The following is an 11,591-nucleotide window of genomic DNA, read 5'->3' as shown; positions in this document are numbered from 1 at the left end:
GAATCTTGACACCTTGAAAGTTGAGGAATTGATGAGATCTCTTCGAACTTTTGAACTTAATCAAAAGATCCACCAACAAGAGAAACCAATTGTTGTGAAGGAGAAATTAATTTCCTTGAAATCTTCCAAAGAGAAAATGGAAAGCTCAGATGAGGAAAATGACGATGAAATGATATTGTTATCAAACAACTTTAAGAAGTATATGAAAAATATTGGTAACAAGAAAAACATGTCTAAATCCTCCAAAGATAATAGTTTTTCCAAGCCTTTTGAATCTACTAATAAAAAAAATGTATTAAATGCAGATAGTGTGAAGGTTTTGGACATATTTAATTCGAATGTGCCAATACAATGAAGAAAAATAAGAAGGTCATGGTAGCCACTTGGAGTGACCAAGACTCTGAAAGTAGTGATGAGGAAGAAAATTCTAATATTGCCTTAACTTCTGTTTTTTCTTGCTTACTATTTCAACAGTTGAGGGTTCTCATGATAATTCGGATGAATCCGATTTTGATGAGGATTCCTTGAAAGAATCATACAAACACATGTATGATCAATGGATGAAAGTGTGTTCAGATAATCGTTTGATGGCAAACAATAACAAAGTCGTCAGAAAGAGAAATGAAGAACTTGACTCTCTTGTTAAAAAATATCAAATTGACATTGTTGCTAAAGATTCTGAAATCAAACGTTTGTCTAATGAAGTTGATCAAATTGTGAAAGGTGTCAAAATGCTTAATCATAGATCTATGGTTTTGGATAATGTTCTGCTTGCATGTCAAAAAACTTGTGATTTTTCTAGGTTAGGACCAAATGGATCTAAACCTAAAGGTAAAACAATTTTTATTTCTGGAAATCTTCCTGTTGTTTCGACAACTTATCCTTCTGCAAGTTCTACTCAGACTCATGTCACCTCATCTTCTTAATCTGTCACAACACATGAGAAACAGACCATAAATTTTCAAAATAAAAAAATTGGTCATTTTATTCCAATTTTCCATTTATGTGGAGTGAAAGGTCATATTCGACCTAAATGTTTTACCTTGATGAACTTTCTTCAAAAAAACTACTTTAATCATCATGATAATTTGAGACAAATGCCCTTGAAGAAGAGGACTCCACCTAAGAAAGTTTGGGTGAAGAAAAATAAATTCAAATGTCTTGCTGCCTTTACTTGTCTTAGAGCATGTGCTTCTAACTCTTAGTATTTCAATAGTGGTTGTTCTAGGCATATGACGGGTAACAAAAGCATACTCACTTACTTCAAGACTTTGAAAAATGGGGAAGTCACATTTGGAGATGGTAAATCTTGTACGGTACTTGGTAGTGACACTCTAAATTCTGAAGAACTACCAAAGTTGCAAAATGTTCTTTTGGTTGATGGACTTAAAGCTAATCTAATTAGTATATGTAAAATTTGTAACCAAAACTTGTTTGTAAATTTTTCTCGTGATAAATGTTTTGTGCTTGACCGAGATGGAAATTGTGTTTTGAAGGGTTATAAATTTGTTGATAATTCTTACAAATTATCTCAATCACACAGCTGTCACACAAACACAAGGAGTGATACTAATTTGTGTCATGAAAAACACGATCATGTGGATTTTGAAAATTTGAGAAAAATTGGAAGTGTGAGTCATGTTCATGATTTACCGATTTAAGTAAATATTCTTTTGGTAAATGTGAACCATGTCGATTGGGAAAATATTTGAAAATTTCTCATGAAAAATGTTTTTGTGTTGATGATGTGTCGCGACACACAAGGGAACTTGTTGAAAATAAAACTTTGGTCTTAAAATATGTTGAGATTGCCAAAAAAATTGCAAATATTTTCACAAAATCCCTAGATGCGATCAAGTTTGATTCCCTCAAGAAATCATTGGTGGTTTGTACTAATTAATTATTATTATTATTATTATTGTTGTTGTTGTTTTTTGTCATATCCTTGACACTGTGTTGCTCAAAAGTTGTCTTGTTCTTGTCCAAATTGAGAAAATTGTAAAAATTTGTTTTTAACATTATTTTACTACTTGGTTAGTTTTCTAGTTAATGTGCTTAGTGGTATTGAAAATAGATAGGTCTATCCATTTAATATTTTTATGAATCAATATGTGTATGTGGTGTGTGAGTATATAATATTTTTTATCTTGTCTCAGGCTCCATCTTAATAATAGAGCTACCAACATTGATGTGTGAAAGTCATCCATGAGTAAGTTGGAACTATGTAACTAAAATTATGTAGAAGATACTCTACCATGTGAAAAGGGCTATCATCAGTGTAGTGTGAAAGCGTCTAACATGTGTACTTCATGCAACTTGGGAAAAATGCTAAAATTTGCCACCAAAGGGCAATGTCTCATGCTTTCACATGCACGCACAAATGCTTGAGACTGATTTTAGTGGTAAAACAAATATATTAAAATGCATATACACCATTTGATTCACTTTAAATATTTCATGGGATAAGACTAACTATTTTTCTTGAGACAAATAAAAGCATCTAAACATTACAGTAAAATTTTGTTAAAATGTACTAATGTTTGGTTTTTTCTCAATGGGCAAGTCATGAAAGATTTTTTGGGCACAATGATATTTTGGCATTTTTATATTTATATATACCTTTGTGCTATTATAAAAAAAACAACAAAATGGTTGATCGTTTGTGGGAATATTGAAAATATTGACAATTTGTTTTGTCCATTGAAGATCATATTCTTAGACAAGAAAAAGCTTTCATTTCCCAATTTTTGTGGTGTTTTGGTTGGTACCCATTGTTTTTTCCTTCCACTTCATTTTCTCCTCCTCTTCTTCTTATTTCTTTGTTTCGTTTTTCATCTAACATGTGTGCAGGCAACCATGATGGAAGTGTGTTTGGCCCCTAATGGTGTTCCTTTGGCTCTTTCGATAGACAAAAAAGAAGAGAAGAATTATTTAGGGAGTATAAAAAGTTCCTTGTTCTTGTGCTAATTGATCGAGTTTGTAACATTTTTTTTTATTCTGTGCCCTATTTTTTTGTTATCTCTTGTGCAGGGGGAGTTTTGAGTAAACTCTATGCTTCAACTAATATGTGTTTTGCACACACTTTTGAGTGAGATAAATAAGAGATTTTTGCCTAAAAAGATGCCAAAGAAGGAAATTGTAAAACCTTAAATTGGCTATCTTAAATAGACTATATATTTTATAACTCAAAAGTGTTTTATGACAAGTTTGAAGCAGTTGCCCCGATAAGTTTATGATCTGTCGCGACAACTTGATTTTTCCAGATTTGTTTCTTAAGTCTTAATATTCTAGAAATCATTTATGATAATTTTTTGACTTGAAATTTCATCCATATATGTTGATATTTCGTCCGTATATGTTGATATTCATTGAGAAAATGTTATTTTATTTATAAGAAGATTTTTCTTTAAATAAAATATATTTTTCCTTTTTTAGACTTTGAGACGTTTTGCCAACTGATTAAAGAATATTTTGTGATATTTTTTATTGACAAATTTCGTGGTAATGGGTGGCTGTGAAAAGAAAAATTCAAAAAATGTAGTTTCCTTTTTTGAAAATAAGGAAACTTTGTTTAATAAAGAAATTTTGTATAGAGATATCTTTTTATTTAAAAAATGATTTTAAATTCTTTTTTATTGTGATTTTCAGAAATAATATATTAGAATATTTAGTAAAGTTTGCAAATAATTCTTTATTTAGTTTGATATTCTCACAATATGTTTATAAAAGGAATTTGTATCTTAGTTGTATAAAGAAAATATTATGTGCTTATTCGAATTCATTTATGGAATATTTTCTATTGATTTTCGTGCTTTCCAAGATAATTAACTACAGGAAATACAATCTTTGAGAAATTAATTGTTATTTCTATCTTGAGAAATTTGATATGACGCAGGTATTAGCTGTCCCGCAAAATCCGTGTCTGTTGGATCATAATCAACTAAATTGGCAAATCTTCATTAATCACGAAAAATTTCAAATATTCTTGCTTTTATTGGAGATTCTTTCTCACCTTTCTGAGCACAAAGTGGTCTCTATAAATAGGCTTCTAGGGCCTTGAGAAAAAGTGATCTCCTCGGTGTATAGTTATGAGTGAATTGTAATATTTTTTAGGGTTCATAGTTTGTATTTAAGATTATTGTATTAATGTGTTCTTGTTGTAAAATGAGTGTTTAGTTTTGTAGTAAGTCTATACCACATTCATGAGTGAATACATATTGTAATTTGAACACAATTCCTAGTCTTTGAGAGAAGATTTTTACAAGTCTTGTGTCGGGAGGATGCAAGCACTCGCTAGCCATTGAAGGGAGTTCAAGTGGTTAGGCGTTTAAGTCAAAATCAGATTAGTGAATAAAAGTACAACAGAGTTGCGGCAAATCTCAAGAGGAGTCTTGTTTTGTTTAAGTCAAATTTTTTTAATTGTGATTCTTTATTAATTTGTTTTATTCTCTAAGTGTTGCCCTAAGGAGTAGGTTATCCGAAAGGGTTTCTGAACCTTGTCAAAATTTGTTGTGTTCTTTATTGTTTTTGCTTTGTCTTTTTATTGTGTTCACTTTTTGTCGTGACAAGTTCTTATTCTGTCCCAACAGATATAAAATTTGATTTAATGTTTAGTTATCATTCCGCATTTTAATTAATTCACATGATTTTATTAATTTGATAATTACTAGAAACGAAATTTCACATATGAAAATTAAAAAGGAAAATGATAAATAGAGGAAAAATACATTTTATTACAAGAATACGGAAGATACATTTTATATATACTAGACACAAACAACGTGCAATATGCACGTTTGCTTAGTTTTATTTATAGAATTTATTAATTATTTTTATTAAATTTATATTAATATTATATAAATTTTGAAATAAATATCCTATTTTAATTAAATAATTTATTTATTTTTGTTTCAGTTTATGTTTGTTCTAGTTTTTGAATTTAGGAGTGACAACAAGAGATTATACATTATATATTTAATATAATATTAAATATTATACGTGGATTTTAAATTTAAGTTTCTTACTAGTTTTAAAAAAATAATTTGTTGCTAATTCACAGTAGATTATATTATATATTTAATATGATATTATTCTAATAAGTGAGTTTAAGTTTAATTATATTTTATTTACGTTATAAAACGTATGATTTTATTATTTTTAAATAATTATTATTGTAAAATATCTCAAAAATATCCTATTTTATTTTATTTAAGTTCAAGTGTTTACAAACTACTGTTAAATATAAGAATATTCTGCTAAATATAAGAATATTATGTTAAAGTTAACATTAAAAAAATAAAAAAAATGTTAAAAACAAGAATTTACGTTATCTACATACTTATTATATAGAAGATATATATATATATATATATATATTTGCACATGTCTAATCCCATTTTTCAATCACTCTAAAATTTTAAAATGGAATTTACTAAAAATCAAATTAGATGAACTATATTAATTGGACAAAAAAAGTGGTATAATAAAAATATAAAAATATAAAACTTGTTGTATATATAGAATAATGTTTATGGTTCAAATATGTAAATATTTTGCTAAAGTTGTATTATGGTGTAATTCTGCCTTTTTATTATAACCAAAGCATGGAAAATTGTTAATTTTTCCAAAGTTACATAAAAATTAAATCAGTAGTCTTTGAATATATTGTGTGTTTGAGCAATAAATACTTGTCACCCACTCCCAACACAGGCTATCCATGTTTTTGTGTTTTTTAACTTAGTTGTTTTGTGATAGGAGTAGGAGAAGTAGAACAGCAATCTATGGTACCTGAAATCAACACTCAGACACAGGAAACACGGATCCAATTTTGTTCCCAAGGCGATAGCATTTGATATTAACTGAGTATGGACCCAACTGAACGTGGTTGTCCTCTCCACCAACAAAGAAACATAAGGTATACAATGCAATTTCAAACTCTGGGCTTACTCCAACCAAAGTGCTCGACACAGCTTTCAGAATACCGTTCCACTCAAATTGGATTGTCAGTAACTGGGTTTCACTGTCTGGCTGAAAACATTAAACAATGCATGCCTAAAACTCATTCTCAAGCTCAAAAATGGGGAAAAATGAGAAGATATAAAAAATAAAAAAAAAGTTAACCATTCTTCTTTCCCAGATGTATATTAAAATCTTGGACAACCATACAAAAATTTTAAAGCATTCAAATTGCACAAAATGATGTAGAAAACACTTACAGTTTCCCCACGTCGTCGAGGGAAAATATAGCCTTGATAGTCAACACTTCCCTTCGCTTCTTCGAGGTAAAACTGGGAAGAAAAGTAACACAAATGACAAAATGCTTGGAAAATTATGTAAATTCTGAATATAGAGGAAAACGAAAAAAAAAACAGTTGATGTATATTTGCACAGAAAGAACAAAAAAGTGGCTAAATAACATTGTAATGTTATCTTTCCTTTCATATTCACCAAATAAAATTTCTAAAGCTAATTTTCTCCAAGGACCAAGAACAAATGTATGTAGCTTTGAATTGTAATAATCACATTACTTATTTTTCCTCCATAATTAGGATTTTTCTAAAATATTAATAATTGAGACCCTCAATCATCTATTTACAATTTTGGCAGGTAAAAGATCTGACAAACAACTCTACCTCAACAAGTTCATGAATTGCTATAGACTCAGCCTAGAAGCATTCTGTTTTTGAGTAATTTGCATGCACAATGAGGAGTTCATGCCGCTAGATTAATATAAGTAGAACTATATACCTGAAGCCAATTATGAAAGCCAGAAATCTCTTGTTCCCCGCGTTGCTTAACTTCTCCAACAAAAACATGTTCAAAAGCAGAGGAGGAGCCAGATGTTCCACATCGGCCATAGAGATCGAACCAAAGATTTGTCATTGTTCTTTTAAATTCTTGAAAGTTTTCAGACACAATGCCTTTGGATGAAAGGTACTTGTGCAGAAATATAATGGGTGCAGTTCTGCTGATTTCTTCTATGAATGCAGCCTGCTCTTGTCTCTCTTCTGAAGTGACAACTTCTTTGCTTCCTGCATTAGGATTGTAGTTATCTAGAAGAGAACAGAACCGAGAAAATGTAGGCTTCCTGAATACGTCTTCATTCAGCCAGTTAAATAAGCTTCCTCCAGCCATATCTTCCTTTTGGTAAACCTTCTTTCCTTCACCACAATCAATTTCATAATCCTTGCAAGGTACCAAACGGTTTGAATCAAGTTCCCACAGTTTGTTGCATGCTTGAGATAGATCAGCAAGCTCTTCTTCTGTTGGTTCAATGTTAGAACCGATTTCAACTTCATCAGAGTATTCTTGCTCGCTGGCAGGCCTTTTGTATCCTTGCCAATTATCCTTCTGAACCTGTTCAATGCCCATTTCAGTGATTCATACAATAACAGTATAATGATCCACACACCTTAAACCACAGAAAATCTCTAAGAAGACATCATATGCAGATTAAGCTGGAAATTCACAAGCCAAAATTGACAGATAATATGGGCATCTTCGATAAAAGTCCGTCGGCACTTGGCTAAGAGTTTATAAATTGCCAGACAAAGTACCGGATGATAACAATAGTGTCAAATACTTATAATGGTGATTCTGAAAATATCTAGGACACTTGACAAAATGCTAATACGTAATGGTGATTCTGAAAATATCTAGGACTCTTGACAAAATGCTAAAAAGGCTCATATCTACTCAACTAGCACATGTTTAGTACGAAAACAATTGAATTCGTAAAGAAAAATGAAACAGAATGACTAAGGTTGAGATCATCCCATCAACAGACCATAAAGTGTACAATTTCACATGCCATTTGCTTGCGAGAAGAAGTGAATCAAAAAATACCTTGTGTTGTCGCCTTGGGGGTTTTTTGCCAACGGTCTCCCAACCATCATTATTGCTTTCTTCATTATCCTATATGAAAAATTTGAGAGAGCAAAAGAATGAAAGATATTTCATGATGTATTCCACCAAACTATAACACATTGCACCACATTGCACCATTAAGGATCAACAAACCTTTCTACTCCAACGGCTTTCCTCATGACTATCTTCACCAGTTTCATACTGCCCATAGGTGGCCTGAATTTTAAAATATCAAATGACAACTATCAATGTCCAATGATTGAGACAATATAGAGATCAAGCCATGATTTTTGTAAACCATTCTCTGAGACAATTCAATTTTGAGGGTTCTCTATTAGTTGATTTTGCGAAAGAGATGAGAAATTTCACTTTTCCTCGACGCCTTATAACTGCAAAAATATAGTTTCAATTCTTGTTGATTGAAAGGGTATTGAGATCCCATATATTAAGTTTCTTCCCCCATTTTTTTTAGCCAAAAAAGAAATCCTTGTCCTCTTAACTTCCTTCTTCTAAATTATCTAATAGAATATAATCTACACAAGAAAGTGATTCATTTTCACAATAGATATTTTCCGTTTAATCCAAAAATAATGCGATGACGTAAGAGCATATATTTGTTTCTTTACTATAGTGGACATGAGCCGTAAAGTTTGCAGATACACATCTAAAAAGAGAAAAATTCAATTCTATAAAAATGGTCCTTTTCTAAAGCCTGTACTGACCAACTCAATTCTTCAAATAAATATATAAAAGCTAACCTTCTGGCTTCTCCTTGGAGGTCTTGAATCCTCATTCCGCCAATCTTCACGCCTATGATCACTCATACCCTGCAAAAACCATAGTTTCAATTCGAATCAATTCAAATTACAGAATCCAAACATAAAAATAAAAATCTGATCCAATACAATTCAAACCTCTGCATTCGACTGTTTACGACCATAGCCATGAGGGCGATCACTACCATGTTCATCTCTATTCTGATCGCCGGACACCACCTGCAATAACAGAAAAAACCGATGAGAACATACAACCGGAAAATAATAAACGCAGAGATGTGAAAGAAAAGTCTCATCAACCTCCGCCCAACTGGATCTGGACTGTTCATCTCGAGAGTCGTCATCGCGGCGGTCGTCTCCGTGGCCGAGAGCTACGTCCATCAAGCCCTTGATCAGACCGTCCATTTTTACTCTGGTTATGGTTCTAGAGAGAGAAAGATGAGAGAGAGTGAAGATCTGAATTATTGAAGTGAATAAGATGATGGATAATGAGGGGCGGAGGCGGAGGCGATGGCGGGTAATGGCAGTTTGGTAATAATAACGATAATTAAAAAGATGAGTGCCGACAAATTTGGACGAGATATGTGTGGACACCTGTGCTAGTAGGGACAGAGTAGTGCCGTCGGTAAAGAGCAGTATAAGACATTTAAATATGTACGACGTGGCAATCACAAGCAAATCTCTATTCTATTGGATTGCCAAATATATATATATTTTTTATTATTATTATAATCATTGTGTTGTGTTCGTGAAAAACTTCATGGAAATAAATATAATGTCTTACAACTTAAAAATACTAAATATCTTGAAAAAAGTGAGCGATAACGTCTAACTAAACAAGTTGTCCATCTATCCTAAAAGTATGCACAACCAATCCATGATTAGTCACATTGGTTGAACGATGAACATAAATTAGGAATACTCCTGAAAATATAGATAATATACTTGCTATATCCTCTAACAAAGACACACCTGTTGGAAATATATACAGCATAATCTTATTTATTTTCATATAATTCACATATTATCAAACAAATATGTAAATTCTTAGAACATGCTCTTATGAAATTATACAAATACAGAGTAAAGTAATTAGAAACTTACATTACGCAGCAGAATTGAAACATCTCATTCCTTCATGTTCTCAAACTCTTGAATCATGGTAGTAGCAGGGTATATTCAAGAACCTGAATTGGATCAGCAACACAATATTTCTCACCAAGCCTTTGATCAACCTAGAACTAATGCTGGCTGGTTCTCAATACATGAGATAGAGATCTATAAGAGAAGAAGAAAGAGTGGCTAGAAGAGTGTAATTCTAGAGTTTTCTATGACTGAGCACTTACCAATACTTGTTCTTTGTCAACTGTCTCTTGTGAAAACCCTAGCTATAACACTCTATTTATAGACACATCTATGAGCTTATTTTCTTAATTAAATTAATTAAAAAATAAAGTGTAAATATGATACGTCTAGTTTAGGGTAGTTTTAGTCTTAGTTTCGAGTCAAATTATGAGTTTTGTATGGTATTATGCTTATGTTTGTTTTGTTTTCAGGTTTTTGCTATCAATTTGCGGATGGAGAGGAAATGAGCGGATTTAATGATGAAAATGGGTATTTTGGGAGCTTTTGGCCATCTTGTGTGAGTTCGAGAGAGCCGAGAATATTCAGGATGACTCTGGTGCTAAATGAAGGTTTAAAAGGAGTGAAATTAAGAAATCTGGAACAGGAGTCGCGACTTGGACCATCAAGTCGCGACGCGCATGAAGACAGAGGAGAATCAGCGAAGGGAATTAAAAATAGGCGGGTTGCGACTTGGTCTATCAAGTCGCAGCGCCTGAACTTCCAGAGAAGGAATGACTTGGCAGAAAAAGACACGGGTCGCGACTCAGAAATGGGCAAGTCGCGACCTGCCTCATCAAAAAGAGAAAAATTAAATTGTGTGTTTAAGTACAATTTTTAGGTCATTTGTAAAGGAGGTCCTTGGATAATGGGATTAGCTGCTGTTTAACTCTAATGATCTATTTTTCTTCACTTTTCTCTCAGTTTTTAGTATCTTAATTCTATATTTCTGGACATCTATTTTATTGTTTTAGTCGTGCCTATTATGAACTAAACGTATTTTCTAGGGTTTAATGTAGTCACTTGGATATTTGTTAATTTTCTATGAAGTTCATATAATTTCTTCTTCTTCTATTCATTCTCTATATGATTTGTGCTTAATGCGTGTGGATAATTAATCACTATCGACATGATTTATGATTTTGATTCGAGATCCGAGAGGGGAGAGTTGAATATTCTATAATCATATAGACATAAATTGCATATAGGACAAGACTACCTGTATGGTTTGTGTAGTGTTTAGGGTTTCTATGCTTGAAGCCCGCTATATGTTAAAACTTATCACGGATATGTAGAAAGTTTTCATATTGGTTGAGTTCTTTCTATCTTGAAAAAGAATTAGGATTGTTTTAGTTAACCCGCTATTAGGATAGAAATTGAAGAATTATATGCGCTGATTAGTAAGATTAACAGGTTGAAAAGTTGATGAAGTTAATACCCTAGATTTTTAATTATTGAATCAATTTTTATAATTGCATAGTTTATTTCAATTGTATGCTTTAATTTAAAAATCACTCTATTTTCAACAGCTAAATAGAAAGCTAGAATTGGTTATTGGTACTTAATTGATAGTCTCCGTGGGAACGATTCTTAATTACTATCTATATTACTTGAATCGATTGTGTATACTTGCGCATTATATTTTCGCTATCAAGTTTTTGGCACCGTTGCCGGTGACTATTTAATCAATATCAAATATAACAGATTCTTGTTCTACTTTGGCTTTTCTTTAACAATTTTTCTGACGTATTTCTCTACTTGTTTCTTAATTTCAATGTAACGAACCAAAATATACAAGACCAAAATCATGCGGAAATTTAAACTTTT

The 11,591-nt window shown here is 31.8% G+C and overlaps 1 protein-coding gene and 1 long non-coding RNA gene across 2 annotated transcripts; both read right to left on the bottom strand.

The window, feature by feature from the left end:
• Window positions 1-612: 612 nt before the first annotated feature.
• On the bottom strand, window positions 613-3,592 carry LOC133833910 (uncharacterized). Its single transcript, XR_009893204.1, has 2 exons — window positions 1,043-3,592; window positions 613-927 (listed from the first exon to the last, which is right to left on the bottom strand). It is a non-coding gene; the product is annotated as an uncharacterized LOC133833910 (long non-coding RNA).
• A 1,969-nt stretch (window positions 3,593-5,561) lies between these two features.
• Window positions 5,562-9,162, bottom strand: LOC133778018 (uncharacterized). Its single transcript, XM_062217821.1, has 8 exons — window positions 8,943-9,162; window positions 8,781-8,861; window positions 8,625-8,693; window positions 8,020-8,082; window positions 7,846-7,914; window positions 6,748-7,356; window positions 6,216-6,287; window positions 5,562-6,027 (listed from the first exon to the last, which is right to left on the bottom strand). Exons 1-8 carry the CDS (start codon window positions 9,045-9,047, stop codon window positions 5,794-5,796), a joined length of 1,302 nt encoding a protein of 433 aa, XP_062073805.1. The 5' UTR covers window positions 9,048-9,162; the 3' UTR covers window positions 5,562-5,793.
• Between the last annotated feature and the right edge of the window lie 2,429 nt (window positions 9,163-11,591).

This window comes from Humulus lupulus, chromosome 5 (assembly GCF_963169125.1).
Source record: "Humulus lupulus chromosome 5, drHumLupu1.1, whole genome shotgun sequence".
NCBI lineage: Eukaryota > Viridiplantae > Streptophyta > Magnoliopsida > Rosales > Cannabaceae > Humulus > Humulus lupulus.
This window is presented reverse-complemented; position numbering and strand designations above follow the sequence as displayed.